Below are 19,650 nucleotides of genomic sequence, written 5' to 3' on the forward strand. Positions count from 1 at the left end.
TCCTCAAATTTTTAAATTTTCTTCATAAATAGATTTGCCCCCGTCCCTACAAATTCCTGGCTCCGCCCCTGCTCGAAAAATCTTATGATTTCAAAGCAAAACGAATCTAAGTAATCCCAAAGGATTGATCTCCGTTAAGAAACTCATATGCCACATCTCACACGCATCTTTGCTGGAATCTATCTCCTCTCTCACACACATCTTGTTGAGCAAGTCATTTAACTACAAGTCTAGTTTTAAACCTAATATTTTTAGTTTTTTATTTGAGTTTATAAAGTCATCGGCAATAAGTACCTAACAGTTTGAAGATCTAAATACCAAATTCTAAGTTTTATTAAAATCTTAAGTAAAGCAAGTTATCAAGCATAGCTTAATACGGAGTACTTAGGGATAATCCTTGGATTTTAATGCTTTGTTTTATGTTTTAGATTCGTTCTATCAGATTCAAACACGCTCAAATTAGGATGAGTAAATTTAATCATTGAGTAAATCTCATTAGTAGTGTTATCAACACTAGAGTGGTAAACTTGGGTTCATAATACAGGCTTTTGACTTGGGTCGCGCAAAACAGCCCAATGAGCCTTAAGTTTTCCAAACAGGTTCAAATGATCAAATCTGTATAATTAGATTAATTAATTGTACTCCATTGTTTAAAATTCAAAATAATGGTTGGTCTTGAAATGGTAGTGGTGACCAATCATGGCAAGTTCGTTTAGTTCTATATATACTGTACATTGAAAAAATTATTCATCACACAACTTCATTTATTAACAAAAACATTATTTTTACTTCCTACGGTACATCTTTTTGTGTGAGACAGTTTACTCATTCCAAAACATGGATAAGTGAGTGTAGGCCCATCAGAAAAAAATGAGATTATAGTTTAATTAACAGAATCTTCAACACCTCCAGGCTTTGGGGTGGATTAATTGAAAATTATTTCAGTGGATTATATATCAAACTCAATCGGTTATGGAGTTGGTGTGATTTTTTTTGTCGTATTCTGGAAGTGGCAGAAAACAAAATAAACAATTATAAAAATATTAGTACTACTATAATATTAATAACACATCTTTTTGGATTTGGATTCATAATCCTTGAATTTCAAGTGTGCTTACTTTTGTGACACTTTAAAAATATCATGCACATACATGAATTTAAATCGCCGCCGTTTTTGAGTTTTCTCTCTCATCAAAGCAAGCTATCTCTCCGACTTTTCCTTAATACTCCTACCGTTCCATAGGAGCGTTTTTTTATTTCCGTTTGTTCCATAGTAATAGAGTTATTTCCCTTTTTAGTAAAAGTAATATATTTTTTCACACCTACTTTACTCTCTCTTACTTTTTTTCTGTCTTCCATCTCTCTACCTTTTTCATTTTCTACTTTATTCTCTCTTTACTTAACTCACCTAACACAATTTTTTTTAATTTCGTGCCGAAAAGTTTTGCCTACATTACAATAGAACGAAGGGAGTAAAATATAGCAAAATTTTGTCGTGATTTTAGAATATCTAACTCTTTAAATTCAAAAATAGAAAGAACTAATGACTAGTCTAGTTACATCAGTTCGTAACTTCGTATGAAGGAGAGAGAAGAATAACAACTGCTACTGGAAATGATAAGATTTTCCTGTCTCTAGCCTCTATTTGAATCTTCCTTATTTACCGCATCTTAGTTTGCACACTGCACACTAAATTATTGACCCTAAAGCATAACTCACTTTAATTCCAAATACTGAAAATTCATGTTTAGTCTATGCAAATTCTTGAGTTATTGATGCTCGAAATCGAATATGCGTCTCACAGAAACCGTTGCTTCTTGGTTTATTGCCTTTTGCTTCATGGGGCTGCTGAAAATTTCCCAATCACAAGTGCCACAAGAAGAAGGTATCCAATATTGATCTCTGTTTCTTGAAAAATAGGTGCACTTTCCTTTTATTGCCTTTGCAGTCCGCATTTATGAGAAAAGTGACAACTTTACTAAGTTTTCACTTGATCGAAAATGACCCATTAATAAGATGAAAGAGGGGTGCAATAAAAATTTAATCTTTATCGTGCTTTCTTCAAATTAGTTTTCCTCTTGTTTAATCCAGTTTGGAATAGTAATCTTCATTTTGTTTTAGTGTACTAAAATAGCAATCTTCATTTTTGTCGTTGTTTAGTATCGATAAAATATGAATCTTTTGGGTGCTTTCTCGAAGTTGAAATCCCTCTTTGTTTAGTTTAGATTGAATTGTGGGTTGTGGGCTAATTTGCTATTTGGTTTAGTGGATTGGAATAGTAATCTTCATTTTGTTTAGTCTGGTAATGTAGGAACTTTGCTTTTGCTGTTGTTGTTAAGCTTTGTCTGATACAAAAAATACTATGTATTCTTGATAGAAAATGATCCAGTAGCAATATTGAAAGAGGGATGCAAGAAAAGTTGAATATTTAGGGTGCTATCTGTAAATTCCCTCTTGAGTAATTCAATTTGGTTTAGAACTTTAGATAAAGACTAAAGATTAATAGAAATTGACTTTTATGGGTTGCGGAGTTGATTTACTTTGTTGATGTATGATATGCTATGATGCACACGGATGAAGGAAGCTTTTATTTTGTTTAGTGGACTGGAATCTTGATTTTGATTAGTCGATTAACATACTACTAATCTTGATTTTGTTGTTGCTGTTTTTATTTGTGCCTGTTGTTTAGTGGTTGCTCTTCAGCAAATTGTGACTGAGATGGGTGCAAGGTATTGGAAATTCAACGGTGACCAATGCGAAATCGAGATGGTTGGGATGTCGCCTACTCCCCCGACCGATTCCGAGGGCTATGTTGATTGCAACTGCAATTTCAGCAACAACACTGTCTGTCATATCACCAATATGTATGGTTTCTATCTCTGATCATTTCTATGTTTGTCCAAAGTCCCCGTTTCTGCAAAAAGACCGATGTGTATTGTGTCTTGTTCATATTTTTGTAGACCTTTAGTTGCCCTACACAATATTTTTCACAGTGTTCAATTCATACAATTTGCTCTTGTTCTCTTAATAAGCCATGCCATTTGAACTTGAGGCATATTTCCAATTTATTTCCAATGGAAGCCATAAATTTAGTTCATGAAGAGTTAAAATCCAACTCGTTGCAGCGTGCTCAAGAGTCTCAATCTTCCGGGAGTCCTTCCTATTAACATCACGAAGCTTCCCTACCTTCAAGCTGTGTAAGAACCTTTGTTTACCATTCTGCTCAATGATTTGTGTAAGCAAACATCAAATTGCCCAACATACTCAGACACTTTCGTTGTCAGTGATTTCGCCTACAACCTCCTCAGCGGAACAATCCCAACACAATGGGCTTCGACAAATTTGACTAGAATGTATGATAAATATATCTCAAACTTTTCGAATAAAGTCTAGAAATGCAAGAATTCGCTGCAGACTCGTTTCATGAATGTTTAGTGGTAATTCCAGAATTTTCGTTGCAGCTCTCTTGTCGTAAATCGCTTGTCAGGGGAGATACCCAAGGAACTTGGAAACCTTACTACCCTCACGTACCTGTATGTCTTTGTTTTATTTCCATATCCATTTATCGATGCCAAAGTATTCTATTTGGAGGCACTTCACAGTTCTTCATGATTTCTCATTTTCGTTTCAACCAGTTGTGTAATGCTTGGCACTTATTCTAATCTCGACTGTATTTATCGATGAGTCTTACCAGGGGCCTCGAAGCAAACAACTTTTCAGGGACTATTTCTTCCGAAATTGGGAAATTGATAAACTTGAAAACTTTGTAAGACTCCATATCCTTATATATGCTTGTCCTAAATTAGAAATATGATGCATAAGCCAATGATAGATGATCCATTAAATTGCAGGATATTATCTTCCAACCGATTGACTGGGCATCTGCCTGTAACTTTTGCAGCACTAACAAATTTGAATGATTTGTAAATACTCTAATACACTATACAATCTTGCTCCATTCTCGTCTCCGATTTTCATTTGTATGCTCAGTGTTTCTTCTTTTGAGTTGCAGTAGGATAAATGATAACCGTCTAAGTGGACGTATACCCAACTTCATTCAGAACTGGAAACAGATTACGAGATTGTAAGATCTTAATCCCAACCTATGCAAAAACAAACCAGACGATTTTATTTTTTTTCTAATTTTTCGACTATGTCTGAATGAAGAGAGATGCAAGCAAGTGGACTAGTGGGGCCCATTCCGTTGAATATATCCATTCTCACTATGCTAAAGGATTTGTAAGCTCACTTAGTCAACAAGTTTTAGTGGCATTTATGCATATTTGTTACTGCTTAGAAGTTAGATTCACGTAGTTTACCTATGCAGGAGAATTAGCGATATTAAGAGCCCGGCTTCAAATTTCCCATTGCTGATAAGCGCTGCAAACCTAGAGACATTGTATGCATCGCTGTATAAAACTTCGTTGATTTTCTTATCTTGTCTTTTTAATTAGCTAATGGCATTTGCTCTGCCTACAGGGTGTTGAGGAACTGCAACATTTCTGGAGCAGTGCCCGATTATATTTGGAGACGACTCCGAGTTCTGGACATGTTGTGAGTGACCAAATATGTGACTTGATATGAATATGCATATATTTGATTTGCCATGTAAAAGTTACTAGTTTTTCTTTTTTTTCTCAGAAGTGAACTTGATTGAGAACTGACTATTTTTTTTTCGCCTTGTTTGATTTTGTGTTGTTTTTAGGGATATCAGTTTCAACAAGTTAGTCGGGGAGATTCCACATAACATCGCGAGGGATCTGAAAACTGTGTGGGTGAAAATTACACTTGAATCTTATAAAATGATCATTCTGCCTTCTTGTGTACTCTGACTCGTCTGTGTATATGATACGATGATAGGTTCGCTACTGGTAATATGCTAAGCGGAGACATACCAGATGCACTCTTGAAGTACGGGAGCATCATGTATGTTTCTACTATAAATATACTTGCTGCATATCACGTTTATTCTTGCAAGCTACTCGACCTTTTCTTTTTGTTGATGCTGATTGTGTGCAGTGATCTGTCGTACAACAATTTTACTTTGCAAGGGCCCGATCAACCTGCGTGCCAAACAAACATGTAGAGTACACCTTATCTATCTATTTACTAGACATTATTCGTTGCTCGACTTTTTAATTTTTATGTTTTGGCGGTGTTAGGAACCGAAGGGTGAACTTGTATAAGGGCTCGTCAACTGGCAACATTCTGTAAGATGAATTTCTGTTTACTTATATAGAACTCGACAACTTGTGATTCTTACGGCTTTGCTTAATCTTTGACAGACAACGAATGCTTCCATGTACAAGGAACGTAGCCTGTCCAAGATGTACGATAACTTCTTCTCGTTATGTGGCTATATTTGATAAGAACTTTGAATAAGTTTCCTCACCTCAATTTGGCAGATAAATGTTCGTTACATGTGAATTGCGGTGGCACTGACTTGACCATCGAAGATCACAAGAGACGAATTTTGTACGAAGGAGACGCAGGAAGTGATCCTGTGAGATTTTTGAGCGAGAATCATTGGGGCTTTGTCAGCAGCGGGAAATTCTTGGACGGTCCTTATTCTGACAGCTCACGTGTAGTCCGAACCATGTCAAACATAACTATCCCGGACCTGTACACCACGGCACGCCTCAATGCCATGTCCCTCACATACTTCCATTACTGCCTCGAGAATGGGAGCTACAATGTGAGCCTCCACTTTGCGGAGATAATGTTCACGAGCGACAGCACGTATAACAGCCTCGGGAGGCGCTCATTCGATATATACATCCAGGTTTGCTCCACATACAAGAAACGTGATGATCTGGTGTTTTTTTCTCTGATCATCTCTGTTTCAGGATAATTTAGTGGAGAAAGATTTTGATATCGGAGAAGAAGCTCGTGGAAATGGGAGGCCTGTAGTTAGGTCTTACAATGCCACGGTGCGTGATAGCACGTTGGAGATCAGATTTTACTGGGCTAGTAGAGGGACTAAGCGGATTCCTAGCTTCGGAGTTTTTGGTTCTCTTGTATCGGCTATTTCAGTGGATCCTAGTAAGCACGATCTATCTGTTTTCGTGTAATGTTTGACTTAACCTAGACATGTTCTCTTACATTTTCGTTTGGCGTCACTGAAGATTTCAAGGTTTGCAAAGATGGGGATAAAAAGAAGAATATAACGGGTTATATCGTGGGTCTGGTGGTATCTGCCTTCGTGATTTTTTTGATCGCGGGCATCGTTTGGTGGAAATGTCTCCGGAGACGCAGAACTCGCCTAGGAAAAGGTGATGTCCGAAACCCTCGTTGTGCAGTAATTTGTAAAGGTCTTGTGTTTTCTGACGCCAATACTTGTTGTACGACTCTTGTTAGGGTTTAGAATTGAAGGAGATAGCACGTAGAAGTGCAACGCGTGTTGAATTGTTTGACACATTCATGATTTCTAAAGGCTTGCTCTGTATTTCTTGCTTTTGTGGACAGGTTTCGATGGCTTAGAGCTACAGACAGTTGCGTTTTCGTTGAAGCAAATCAGGGCAGCTACGCACAACTTTGATGAGGCGAACAAGATTGGAGAAGGCGGCTTTGGCCCTGTTTACAAGGTACGTTTAGTATAGCTTAATGCCTGCATTTCTCTGTTTGTCTTCGTGTTTCGTGGCTCCTGACAAAAAATGTAGTGCAGGGTTTGCTGCAGGATGGAACTGTGATTGCTGTGAAGCAGCTCTCGTCGAGATCAAGGCAAGGGAACCGTGAGTTTCTTAACGAGATCGGTATGTTTTCTTGCTTGCTGCACCCGAATCTCGTGAAGCTGCACGGGTGCTGCATCGAAGGCGATCAGCTGCTGCTCGTGTACGAGTACATGGTGAACAACAGCCTTGCTAATGTCTTATTCGGTAATTAATTCTTTACTCATTTCGTTGATTTTGATTCGGCTCGTGAGGTTTACGTTGGGTGGCACCGTTTCCAGATTCGAACAAGAGCCAGATGATCCTCGACTGGCCAACGAGGTTCAAAATCTGCATTGGGATCGCAAGAGGTTTAGCCTTTCTCCATGACGAGTCGAGGCTGAAGATCGTTCATCGCGACATCAAAGCTACGAACGTGCTGCTTGATGGAGATCTGAACCCAAAGATTTCCGATTTCGGATTGGCTAGGCTTAACGAGGACGAGAAGACGCACATTAGCACAAAAGTTGCTGGAACGATGTGAGTTCATGTCTTATTTTCAAAACTTTTTGCTATATTGCTTGCTCGCTCGTCTGATAATACTTGTTTGCAGAGGGTATATGGCTCCCGAATACGCGCTGTGGGGCTACCTGACCGACAAGGCGGACGTCTACAGCTTTGGAGTCGTGCTACTAGAAATCGTGAGCGGGAAGAGCAACAGCAACTACATGCCAAGCCACAACTTCATTTGCCTTCTAGATTGGGTACGAATACTCGCGAGCTCTTCGAATCTCGGTTCTTTTTTATCTTAATAGCCTATGTGTAATGTCTCAGGCTTGTCACTTGCAAGAAAGCAAGAATATAGACGAACTCATCGATGAGAGACTGGGATCTCAATTGGACCGAGAGGAAGTCGAGAGGGTAGTCAAGGTGGCGCTTCTTTGCACGAACGCGACCCCATCCGTGCGGCCTACAATGTCGGAGGCGGTGCAGATGATGGAAGGGAGCCTCACCATACCAGACACGGTTGCGGAAGGGAGCACGGAGTTGAGGATGAAGGCCATGAACGACTTCCGGAAGGAGAGCCGGATCGACACTAGCTTGTCGGGAGCTTTGGGAATTGATCCGAGCTTCTCCTCGTTTGCCACTGAATTTTCCGAAATCGGTAGAGATAGTGTATCACATTGATCGAGTTGCGATTCAACCTTTTCGGTGTGGCCTAGTTGGTTGGTCAAGTGAACTACGAGCATATCGATAGAGTCGTGACCATTCGATGTTGGTGGAGTGAACGGTCTAGCTCGAGAGTCGAGCCTGCGACGTAAGGCTGAATGAAGGTAGCTTAGAAACATAATGATACCATTTTTGTTACATTCATGTAAAACTTGTATGTGGCGGCTGAAGGTAGATTAGCAAGGTAATGATATCATTTTTGTCATATTTTTGTCAAGTAGTATCATGTATAATTTGTAACCATCACTGTCTTGTACTAGTTTCTTAGAGTTTCTTACATAAATGGTTTCTGATTTTGATAATTATTCGTCTATAGTTCTTAAAAATTATCATGTGAAATCTTTGAACTATGCAGGTACCGGTGGTTAACTTCAGACCAATGTTTATTTTGGTACTTATTACTCTATTTTTTAGGCATTACTTAGTTGATAAGCTTTTGATAGGCCTTTTAACGCTAATGATGTTAACCCAATGGGCTGGATTTGGTTATTAAAACGGCCCATGTATTATTGGTTAGGGAGAAAAGAGCCACATTTCATTGGAACAAGGAAATTGGGGAAACAATTGATATTATAACAAATACTATAAGCTTACTCCATTTCCTAAAAATAGGGATCAGTAATACAAAATTTATAAATAATACTCCGTTTCCTAAAAATAGAATATAATTTCTTTTTGAAAAAAATAGACCCCAAAATCCACTAACACACTAATTTTACTACTTTTTCTACTCATCTCACTTAATTTACCAAATTTGCATTAAAACTCATGTCGTTTTCTGAAGTTCTATTTTTAAGAAACGGAGGGTATATGAAATAAAAACAGAAAAGTAATTGAAGCGGTGCTGTGAACATTAATATCCACCTTATTAATAGTCTAATGTATGCTGAAAAAAATTTAAAATAAAAAACTTAACTAATTTTGTACTAAGTGTTATAAGTTTAATGTATGGTGAAAAGTTTTAGAATAAAAAATTAACTAATTTTATACTCTGTAAGAACTAAAATGTATTCAACGGAACGATGGAGTATGAATAGCATAGGCAAAGCGACATTTTCTTATATGAAGTAGTATTACCTATTTTTGCTTCCCAACAAATATTAAGGTGAATGACGAGTACATATATATGTATGAGGAAAGGAGTTGTTTTATTTGAAGTGGATAATTTTTGAGGTACTTCGTTAAAGTGGATGTATAAATACTGGACTTTGTTGTAATTATTCAATTGAACATGATTAATTGTCGTAAAATGGTACGATATGCGGTTCCACTTGGAATCATATAATATATATATAGACCATTTGCAAGATATTAGTATTCAATTGTTGGAATGGGTATATATAGAATTAATTAGATTCACATCATCGCATCTAGACTTAAGTGTGTTGTCTTGCTTTTAATGATTAGACTAAGCCCTCGATCTAATCCTAATTCTTAGTACGGACTACCTCCGTCCCCAAAAAATATGCACTTTGAATTCGATACGAGTTAAAATATAAAATTGATAAAATAAGAGAGATAAAGAACAAAAGTAATTAAAATATTATTAGTGGAGAATGAATCTTCCAACTATTTTAGGACATAATCACAATTGGAAAAATGTATATTTATTCTGCCACTAAAGTCGACGCTTTTATTTTATAAATTCATCAAATCACTTCACATTATTATTTTCTCATTTAACCCCAACGTTACAAGTTGGTACTATTAGATTAATAAATTATACCAAGATGCTGGCAAATTTAAGTCGGTACCGACGAAATAAACTACTACGAAATTTCAAAAAATTATTAACTACTGGTATTAAGATTTAAGATTATTGGAATTTCGTAATGACTATAATATTTTGTAAGTAGATTGGATCAAGGATCAAGGATCAAGGATCAAGGGTAGTATCAAATTCAATTAAGTAACCGATTAATTCGAAACTAACTTATAAGAATATTTTAGAAAGTAGAATACAAATAAAGATGTATAATTTGCTAATAATTCGAATACGTCTTTAATATGTTCAGCGAGTACGTCTTTAATATCTCTTCCACCTTTTTCAACTAACGATTTTTTTATATATATTTTTTAATGCGTGCGAAAAATGAGATTTAAATCATAGATAGAGGGAGTGAAATTTTAAAAGTAATTTTGAAACAAATATAGTACTACTACCTAAGAAACACTTTTTGAAATTAAACCGCAGATCCGAATTTGAATCTAACTAATTAAATAATGGAATATTTCAATCCACACTAAGCATACTACAACAAAAAGAAATTGGCTAGAAGTATTATTATCACTTAATACACTTTTTTTATATTAGAACTCCGCTATTGAACATTCTTTGCAAAAATAAATAATGTACGGCTGCGTGAGTGTATATGGTTTGTTGACGTTATTTATATATACCTCTCACTCCGTTCGAGAATAAGAGTTTCGTTTTTTCATTTTGGTTAGTTTGCAAATAGGAGTTCCGATTCATAATATAGATCAATATTCCACTAATTTATTCTACTTACATATAATTTAAAATTAATTATATATAAGTTAGCCTAATATTTCACTAACTTTCTTATACCTGCTTTTATTGATATTTTTGTAAAATTTGTGTCAAATATAAATGAGACTCTTATTCACATATGGAGTGAATATAATCCAGATTATTTAGAAATAAAAGAATATATTTATCATCAAAAGGGGACAAGATCTGATTTCCAAACCTAATACTCCAAGTTTATTCCTGATTAAAGTACATTAAGATAACAAGTTTAAAGCTAGTTAAAAGCTCCATGTAGGCTATCGGTATATCCTATATCATCATTATAAAATTCGTTGGTAAAATGACGACTGAAGCTCAGCCCGCCGTCCTTTTTTGGAGGTTTTCAATCGATATTTTTTGAAGTCTAGTTTTAGAAGTGGAACTATAATTGCAAAATTAATACTACTACTACCACAATTTTGTAATTACTCTAGAATTTAGAACTCCACTGTTGAATATTCTTTGAAAAAGATAATGTTGTGTTGCATGACTCAGTTCTTTGGTTTAGGTAACTATAAAATATACGCTTCTAATCCATTGAAATAAAAGAATATTTAACATCAAACATGACAAAATCGTAAATTCCAAAACTGAGTTTTAAACTATTCAGGAATTGTTTAGTTTGAAAAATGACATAGCACATGTAAAATGTCTTGTTTAATAAAATACCATATATGTACATAATACTAATACTATAAGATATGAATTCGACCTGAATATCACTCGAGCCTATCCGAGATTTTAATCCTCAAAGATCGTGTTAGTACTATTGGATCAAAACATGATGTAGATTCAACATGTAACAATATTTCGTTTATTGTTGAACGGGGGAACATCTTTTTAAATCCACGAACTTTGCTAAAGTATCATTTTAGGTCCGTAAACTTTGAAAATATCATTTTATGTCCATCAACTACGGGTTAATATCATTTGAGGTATTTTGAAATTTTTTTGGACGAAAATGCCCTAAGACCTTCAAAGGTCAATTTGGACAATTCTTTCGCCAATCATCTTGCGTCAGAGATATAGAATCCAACTATTTTAACGGCAAATTTTTATATTTAAATTCAATTATAATGTTAATTGATCTCCATTTTGAAATTCATCTCTGAATGACAATCCAAATTAATAGCTATCTAATTTCAAAACAAATAAACTAAATAGAATCCACACATCACCTATAGTAAGTTGTTAAAATGTACTCCGTTTAGATTGAAAAAATAAAATAAAGTATCAAGTCTCAATTCACTATCATTAAATAATTAGTCATCTAATAATTGAAAAACTAACACATATTTTTTACGGCAAATTTAAATATATTTAAATTCAATTTGGATGGTAACTGAATTAAATAGTAGTAAAAAAATTGTTGGACTCTAAGTCTTTGACGCAAGATGATTAGCGAAAGAATTGTCCAAATTGCCCTTGAAGGCCTTAAGGGCATTTTCATCCGGAAAAAGTTCAAAATACCTTAAATGATATTAACTTTTAGTTTACGGACCTAAAATGATATTTTCAAAGTTTACGGACCTAAAAAGATGTTCCCTAACCAATGTTGTCTTATCTAAATTATACGTGATAAAACCAACGAAGAGAATTTTTTGAAATTGTTCATTTGCTTATTCGATTGTACTTTATTTGTGAAATTTTCAAATCCAAAAAATCATTATTTGGATTACTTATGCAAGTTGCATCAAACTTCATTTTCTCTATGGTATAAAAAATACAGTTTTATCCGTTTCACACGTTTTGTCAGCGCGTGAAGACACTCGCTTCTCTCCCTCTTCAAATTCGTCAACTTTATTACCTGTTCATCCAACTATCTTCCCACTGTCAATTGCACACATTACTGGGTGTCTGTGTGCATCTATACATATATATAAATACATAAATGCACATTTCTTAAGCGTGTTGAATTCTTGCTAGAAAGTTTTCCCCTTTTTTCCTGCCCAAGTTTAGTTTGCTGAGAGCTCTTAGGTTTCTCATGATTTTTCACCTTTTGAGCTTTTCCGGAAAGTGTTAGAGGGTTTAAATTACCTGTGATTAGTTTCTCCTATTTGATTTTAGGTTTAAAGTCTTAATTTTTGGCAAAATTTGGGGTTTGAAATTTTTATTTCATTTTTATTCTTGTTAGGTGCAGAATTCCTTCCTAATTCAAAAACTCATCAGCTATTTTAAAAGTGATCTTTTGCAACCATTAGTTCTTGATTTGCAGAGGTTAATTAAAGAATTCTTGCACAAGATCTTCAATTTTAGAAAAAAATTCAAATCTTGATAGAGTTGGGATAAATTTTTCAATGGAGTCCGATGCGCCAGCTAAGTTTACTCTATGGAAGCAATCGTCAATGGCGCCGGAGAGGGACTACGAGGAACTTGATGAGCTGGAGGAGCAGGAAGAGAATGATGTGATTGACGTTGATCCAGGGTTGAAACTGATGTATGTGGTGAATGGGGGTGATTTGGATGGGATCAGGGAGCTGGTGGAGTCCGGCGTGGATGTTAATTTCCGCGATATTGATCACCGGACTGCTCTCCATATCGCTGCTTGCCAGGGGTATGATGATGTTGCCCAGCTGCTGCTTGAGAATGGAGCCAAGGTGGATTCTTGTGATCGGTGGGGAAGCACGGTATAACCTTGATCTTGAGAGACAAAGCAATTTTTTTTAAGTTTGTGTGGTAGTTCTTGATTTATGCACATTGTGTGAAGTTGGCTGTGTTGTGTTTTTGTTTGGTAAATCTTTGTGGGCTTGGGAGGCTGAATTGATGAAAATTGATTGTGTGTTGTTGAATTGATGAAAATTGGAAGAATAATGGCCTAAGTAGTTGAATCCATTCTGTGTAGTCAGTTTCTATGCAGTTCATGCCTCGATTTACTTGTTATTTATTGTGTCAAATTTGCAACCTTTTTGAGCATGAGACCTATCTTCAACAGTGCAACATAGTGATTCTTATATTAGTTTGAGATTATCACTATGGATGAAATGACTTATGTAGCATAGAACTTCTAATTGGTGCGTCTTTTCTAGTTGTTCGATTATAGTGTAGTAGGATCTTGGTCCCGATTTAAGCCACAAGACAATAGCAATTCACTAATCCTATTTTTGACGTGCTTTTCTTACTTAGCCGCTTGCAGACGCCATACATTATAAAAACCATGGTGTAATCAAACTATTGGAGAAGTACGGTGCGAAGGATCTTGTAAGTCGTTTGTTCACACCACATAATTTTCCCATACGTCTGAAAATCTAAAGTCATATTTCTCTTACTCTGTTTGGGCTTAACATGCCGTGGTTTCCCTGCTTAGATGGCTCCAATGCACGTTGAAAATGCTCGTGAGGTCCCTGAATACGAGATCCATCCCAATGAACTTGATTTCACCGATAGCATTGAGATAACAAAGGTATTTACATATCCATCATTTTCATATAATTTGATTGTGTACTAAATTATTCAATTAATGATGATTGAGAACTTCGTTGCAGGGAACATATAGGGTAGCTTTGTGGCGTGGAACGAAGGTTGCTGTGAAAACTTTCGGGGAAGGAATTGCTATTGAGGACAAAGTGTGAGTTCCTCAAATACACGGTAATTCTTTTGACACTTACCATAGTCTGATTCCTGTGCTTTTTTGCAGCAAGGCTTTTCGGGACGAGCTTGCGTTGCTTCAGAAAATTAGACATCCAAATGTTGTACAGTTTCTTGGCGCTGTCACACAGAGCAGTCCGATGATGATTGTGACTGAATACTTACCAAAGGTATTCATCAAAGCAGCTGACTCTTTTCGTTGTAGCTTTAAAATCAATTCTTGTGTTAATCTAATATACACGTGATGATCTTGCAGGGTGACCTCCACGAGTATTTGAAGAAAAAAGGTCCGCTTAAGCCTGCAACAGCTCTCAGATTCGCTATGGATATTGCCAGGTTTGCCCTATTTATACGAACATAATTATTCTCTTGTTCAAATGGATTTTTTAGGTCGGACTAATCCAAGATATGTTTATTACGCCTTTTCAATATAAAGAGGGGAAATTCATCTCTTTGATTTTACTTGGTGTGCAGGGGAATGAACTACCTACACGAAAATAAATCTGAAGCAATTGTTCATCGTGATCTTGAGCCTTCGTAAGTTTGTAGTTCCCATCTTCTTTATGTATTTGTGGCATATCTCTGAGAGTTTCTCGTAATGTTTGCTCATATGATCGAGTATGATAACAGGAACATCTTGCTGGATGACTCCGGGCACCTAAAGGTTGCTGATTTTGGAGTTAGCAAGCTTCTTAAAGTCGCCAAAAGAATCAAAGAAGACGCACCTCTTGCTTGCCAAGATACTTCTTGTGAGTTTGTCTCAAATTACTCTTATCGTTTCCCAAACAATTGATTTACTGCTTAGAGTAATCGTCTGTTGATCACTGTCAGGTCGTTATGTAGCTCCGGAGGTCTTCAGAAACGAAGAGTATGACACGAAAGTAGACGTATTCTCGTTTGCGTTAATCCTACAAGAGGTAAGGGCTGTAACTTCTAATGCTTCAGCTAAATATTGTACTACTATTTATTAGCTTGCTAACAATATTAAGAGAGCCCTCACCCTAAAGAAGCTAATGGTATGAAATATTGTAGCCTTGTAAATAAAAAATATGGAAATAGTAGCCATTTTTTGCTTAAATACACCTGCAAAAAAAATCAATGCTATTTACACTTTTACAATTTCGTGTAAATCGTGTAAGCGAGTGAGGGCAAAATAGTAAAAAATGGCTACTAGTATTTCCATACTTTTATGTACATGGATAAAATTTCTTTTGCTACTTGGAAAAAAGGATGAGTGGCTTTAATTTTTAACTGGTAAAATAATTAAGTTATTTACACTTTTACACAATTCAATGTATGCTTTTCTTTCGACCGGCTTTGTTTTTTCACTAGTAGATTTTGAAATATCGAACTTTTTTGGCGTGTAGATGATTGAAGGATACCCACCATTCTATTTAAAGCAAGACCACGAAGTTCCCAAACATTATTGCGAAAAGGAGCGCCCTCCCTTTAGAGCCTCGTCGAAGTTCTATGGCCACGGATTGAAACAGTAAGTTCTTTGTGAAAACCGAAATTTGAATGATACAACGTGACAAGATGGTGTTGTTTGGAGTTATTGATGAGGACTTTTTGCAGTTTGATCGAGGAATGTTGGAGTGACGATCCAGCTAATAGGCCGACGTTCAAGCAGATCATTCCCCGACTGGAAGCAATCTATAACCGATTTGGCCACAGAAGGCGTTGGAAGGTACTCCCTGTCTGGTTCGTTTCCTCTGTTTTTTGTTATTCTTGAGCGTGTAGAGTGAATTGAGTGCATGTTTATGCAGGTGATGAGGCCATTGAAGTGCTTTCAGAGCTCAGATTGGATGAGAGATGGGTCGAGCAGGACAAATTCGACTCGCTAGTCATGAAATTGCAGGTGATGAGGCTATTGCCATGCTGTTTAATTTGTTGTTGAAGATGAAACTCATCTTGTTGTTGCTTAGTGATTACTGAGAATGCTGTTTAATGTAAGTTCCCACATTGTGCAAATTTACCTCCCCTCTCTGTCTTGTAACATGCATGTATTAAAGAAAGAAGATGTATATGGGGATTTGATCTTGACATTTTATGTGATTGTTATTATGGGAGACTAAATTTACTAAACAAAAAAATAATAGCAATAATTTGCATACATATTATTCCACACTTTGCAGAAAACAGACACTAAACCATGACAATTAGTCTGGAAAAAAAACTGTTAATTTCTTCGGACGAGATAACGAATGTCGGTCGGGTAAGCATCAGCAGGCGAGGCTGCAGCGTACGACCGTGCAGCCATGGCTTGATTTGCAGTTTCTGTGGGATGAAAATTATCCCAGAAGTAATACTCATTTCTGTTGTTGCATGGTTTTTTTCCAGCATCACATAGTCCTAAGGGTTTTGAAACCACACAACATGGGACATCTATAACTTTTATACCTGCAATAATACAAAAATATTGATCTTCTTTCCATGCATATTATAATTAGAAATTTGAAGATTATTAGTAATTTATAGCATACCTATGGTTGAAGGATCCCCTTGAGCAATGTTTGTGGTATTTATAAAGATAAATTGCGCCCCATGGAGACGGGCGTTGAGGGCGTCGACGAGCGACGGTAGCATATCGTTGAAATGTTGTATGATTCGATTGGTGGAGTCCATGAACTCTTTGGTGGACCTGAAGTGAGGCACGGATCCAATTGAACCCACCCCATGAATTGCTACTTTCCTTGCTCCATACTTGTACAGCCTCTGCCATACAATCAAATTAAATTATTTTTATTTTTAATACAATAATCAATTTCTATAATATGCACTAACCCTAATTTGTCGACGGTAGTGGTTGGTCAAAATTGTTGCAAACTTTTGTGGAGTGTACAAAGTGCTAGAAAGGTGATATTTTGGGGAAAAATAATTGTTGATATAATCGTTACTCCCTATATTGGAAACATATAAGCATTTTTTGAGGTGATGTTTTGCACGAGCTGAGTTTCCAAGTAAAAGCTTGATATTGGCCACCGTTTTTCCATGATTAATCAGCTGCTTCTTCATGCTCATTACATCACCCTATAAACATCACACACATCATTTCATTATTTTTTACCACTATCATCTTCTACTCCATAAAAATTACTAACACAAATTATTTATTACCAATTGACTTCCCGATTCATCGAGGATTCCACTTCCTCCTGATCCATAATTCACACCTTTGAGAATCTTGGTACCTTTTGCAATTGCAAATGGAGGAATAGCTTTCTCAAATCCTAAACTCTTGGCTGCATAAATCAACCATCATATCAAATTTCATTAGTAATTAATGCTTTCACACTGATCGTCAATAAATAGCTTAAAATAAAAAGAAAGAGAAATACTTCTTTATATAGTGTACTAGTACTTCTTAAATAATGGGACTTTAAAAAAAAAAAATCCAATAATAAAATCGAACCGAGAAAATCGGGTATATTTTTGCCATTGGAGAATCGGCCGGTGGGACCGGCCGGAAAATCGATCCCGTAAGGGGTGTGATTTACTTTGGCAATTGTTGCTAGAAAATTGTTATTTCCATTATCAGTAAGAGAATCCCCAAAAAAGAAAACACAAGGAACTTGCTGTATCTTCCCATCACATTTTGTAATCAAATATACTAGTAACATATAGTAGTAAAAAATACTAGATAATTTCGTTATTTTTGCTTCCATTGTTTGTCAAACAAGAAAATTCAATAAAGAAAGATTTCAAATAATTTGTTGTTCTGCCCACACCAAGACATATATATGAGAGAGAGCTATGAATATATTTTTCGACCTTCTTACAGCTTTGTATAGATTGTGCTAGCGGGAGGGATCTAGTTAAGATATCATCATTAATGCTAAATTTTTTAATAATTTAGTTGCACTTTATAGTTAGGTAAGTAATTAAGCAAAAATTCATTTTCTTTTATTTATCTATAACTTCTGAAGCTAACATGTCTCCATTTGGCGGCATGGAAATAATGAGATCTTTATTCTTTTGTGGTTCAATATATTTTGCATACCAACTCTTAATTAAAAGTGACAATTATCTTAAAAATAACATATACTTACATATTATGAAATTGGCAAAAAGTAACATAATTGTTCTATAGAAAGGTGGAATATTTTTTAAGAATGAAGATAAATGTACATTAATGTAGTAAAATTTAATTTAAATTGAATTAAATTACAAATTAATTTTATTATTAGTTATATTATTCTATAGTGATAAAAAAAATGATATGAAAAATTTATGACAAATTTTCATATAATTGCGAGTTTAATTCGAAATACAAATTTTTTCTTAAATTTGTAGACAATTAGTTTAAGTTCTGTATGTTTTTTTTGAAATTATTGAAGAACGATTAATATAGTAATTATTTTAAATTAATTCATATTTATAAAACGATATTTAATGTAATTTTTTTTTAAAGTTCAATTGTGTATGTATATGTACATTTATCAATACTTTTTTTTATTAGTTGGGTTGAGTACTTATTATATTAAGTATACTAGATAGTTTTAACTTTTAATGCAGAAATTTAGTAGGAAAACCAAACTCTATGCGTAAAAAACCCAGCCCTATATTGTGCCCTTGGATTCAAATTAATTACTAGTACAAGTTTGATTTCTTCCTATCTAGCTGGACGCCTATGATACGAATTTACTGTTATTCACGTAAAAATAAATTTAAGCTAATTAATATTTAGTCAAGCCGTATTAAATTTGAGGTCTCACATTAATTTATTTTAGGGTTTGGCATATTTCCAAACTGACGTTATCGTACGTAGTTTTCTGGGGAGTGATCAATTGTTAACTCATCATTTAATTGCTAACTACAACTAATTTAAGATCATAAAATTTTAGAAATCTTGTGGTCTACAATTTGCCACGTATAATTTTCGTTTTTATTAATTAAATTGAAAAAGATAAAAAAAACTACCAAATTAGGGCTTTGGATGAAAAATGTCAATATAGTGTTTTGAAAATATCAATATAATGCTTTGAAAATGTCAACACAATGCTTTGAGAATGTTAACGCATTGCTTATATTGACATTCTACATGTATTATATTGACATATTTTATATACTGTTGACATTTGTGTTGTACGAAAAAATTAAAAAATTTTAATTTTTTTCCAGATTTTGACGTCATAACATATGCAAGTGAGATCTCGTTAGAATCCTTATGAAATTATCTTTAATTTGATATATGTTGTGCGGACAAAATTAATTAAACTCAAAAAAGTTATATGTGTTTTAAAGTTATAGAATATTTTCCAAAAGTTAGTTACAACTAATTTGTTGTAAATTGACCTTAATACCCTTATTGACGTATTTTGTTGATCGTATTGACATTTCGAGGTTGATGATCTAGGCCCTTAATTTAAATATCTAATGGCTATTATTTAGTTGTAGTTAATAATTAAATATTGAATTAGCAATATAACATTCCCTAGTTTTCTGAGTCTCTATAATTAATTATCCTCTATTAATTAGCTGTCATAAATAAGAGAATAATTCTCATTTTATGAAAATGTTGTGAATTATTGATCATTTTATAAATTAAGCTATCAAGATGTCCGGGATTTGGATTTTAAGTGTTGGAGTATACTATGATTTTAAGTCTTGGAGTATATCAAAATCATATCTTGTTATATTTATACAGCATGAAAAGGC

The 19,650-nt window shown here is 35.0% G+C and overlaps 3 protein-coding genes across 5 annotated transcripts; 2 read left to right on the plus strand and 1 right to left on the minus strand.

Moving 5' to 3' along the window:
• The first annotated feature begins 1,545 nt into the window (after positions 1-1,545).
• LOC125195880 (putative LRR receptor-like serine/threonine-protein kinase RFK1) lies at positions 1,546-8,179 on the plus strand. Of its 3 annotated transcripts, XM_048094152.2 has the most exons (25): positions 1,570-1,617; positions 1,803-1,885; positions 2,690-2,864; positions 3,126-3,197; positions 3,285-3,353; positions 3,462-3,533; positions 3,695-3,766; positions 3,852-3,923; positions 4,013-4,084; positions 4,168-4,239; positions 4,328-4,399; positions 4,480-4,554; positions 4,706-4,771; positions 4,861-4,926; positions 5,020-5,082; positions 5,163-5,210; positions 5,286-5,329; positions 5,406-5,782; positions 5,847-6,042; positions 6,126-6,272; positions 6,466-6,584; positions 6,665-6,875; positions 6,950-7,187; positions 7,261-7,411; positions 7,482-8,179. In XM_048094152.2, the coding sequence occupies exons 2-25, from the start codon at positions 1,840-1,842 to the stop codon at positions 7,833-7,835; spliced, it is 2,949 nt and encodes a 982-aa protein (XP_047950109.1). In that variant the 5' UTR covers positions 1,570-1,617; positions 1,803-1,839; the 3' UTR covers positions 7,836-8,179. The 3 variants fall into 3 exon arrangements, with proteins under 3 accessions (XP_047950108.1, XP_047950110.1, XP_047950109.1); XM_048094151.2 differs by having other exon boundaries at positions 1,546-1,885; XM_048094153.2 differs by lacking the exon at positions 3,852-3,923 and having other exon boundaries at positions 1,546-1,885.
• A 4,000-nt stretch (positions 8,180-12,179) lies between these two features.
• LOC125194512 (serine/threonine-protein kinase 12-like) lies at positions 12,180-16,042 on the plus strand. The gene is made up of 12 exons (XM_048092773.2): positions 12,180-13,034; positions 13,531-13,605; positions 13,712-13,807; positions 13,890-13,972; positions 14,042-14,162; positions 14,249-14,328; positions 14,467-14,529; positions 14,623-14,741; positions 14,824-14,909; positions 15,360-15,481; positions 15,568-15,679; positions 15,759-16,042. The coding sequence occupies exons 1-12, from the start codon at positions 12,705-12,707 to the stop codon at positions 15,834-15,836; spliced, it is 1,365 nt and encodes a 454-aa protein (XP_047948730.1). The 5' UTR covers positions 12,180-12,704; the 3' UTR covers positions 15,837-16,042.
• A 46-nt stretch (positions 16,043-16,088) lies between these two features.
• Positions 16,089-17,651, minus strand: LOC125194514 (GDSL esterase/lipase At1g29670-like). Its single transcript, XM_048092776.2, has 5 exons — positions 17,405-17,651; positions 17,110-17,234; positions 16,777-17,022; positions 16,476-16,707; positions 16,089-16,392 (listed from the first exon to the last, which is right to left on the minus strand). The coding sequence occupies exons 1-5, from the start codon at positions 17,610-17,612 to the stop codon at positions 16,172-16,174; spliced, it is 1,032 nt and encodes a 343-aa protein (XP_047948733.1). The 5' UTR covers positions 17,613-17,651; the 3' UTR covers positions 16,089-16,171.
• Between the last annotated feature and the right edge of the window lie 1,999 nt (positions 17,652-19,650).

Source organism: Salvia hispanica, chromosome 4 (genome assembly GCF_029641045.1).
Source record: "Salvia hispanica isolate PSC_SH4W2 chromosome 4, Shi_PSC_v1, whole genome shotgun sequence".
NCBI lineage: Eukaryota > Viridiplantae > Streptophyta > Magnoliopsida > Lamiales > Lamiaceae > Salvia > Salvia hispanica.

Bases quoted from the DNA above. Each gene is read 5' to 3' on its own strand.
- LOC125194512 (XM_048092773.2), top strand. From the start codon at position 12,705: ATGGAGTCCGATGCGCCAGCTAAGTTTACTCTATGGAAGCAATCGTCA. The intron at 13,808-13,889 runs GTATTTACATAT...ACTTCGTTGCAG, and splicing joins ATAGCATTGAGATAACAAAG to GGAACATATAGGGTAGCTTT. The intron at 14,742-14,823 runs GTGAGTTTGTCT...GATCACTGTCAG, and splicing joins TGCTTGCCAAGATACTTCTT to GTCGTTATGTAGCTCCGGAG.
- LOC125194514 (XM_048092776.2), bottom strand. From the start codon at position 17,612: ATGTTACTAGTATATTTGATTACAAAATGTGATGGGAAGATACAGCAA. The intron at 17,023-17,109 runs GTAATAAATAAT...TGATGTTTATAG, and splicing joins ATGAATCGGGAAGTCAATTG to GGTGATGTAATGAGCATGAA. The intron at 16,708-16,776 runs GTTAGTGCATAT...ATTGTATGGCAG, and splicing joins ACTACCGTCGACAAATTAGG to AGGCTGTACAAGTATGGAGC.
- LOC125195880 (XM_048094151.2), top strand. From the start codon at position 1,792: ATGCGTCTCACAGAAACCGTTGCTTCTTGGTTTATTGCCTTTTGCTTC. The intron at 3,354-3,461 runs GTATGATAAATA...TTTTCGTTGCAG, and splicing joins TCGACAAATTTGACTAGAAT to CTCTCTTGTCGTAAATCGCT. The intron at 5,330-5,405 runs GTACGATAACTT...TCAATTTGGCAG, and splicing joins GAACGTAGCCTGTCCAAGAT to ATAAATGTTCGTTACATGTG.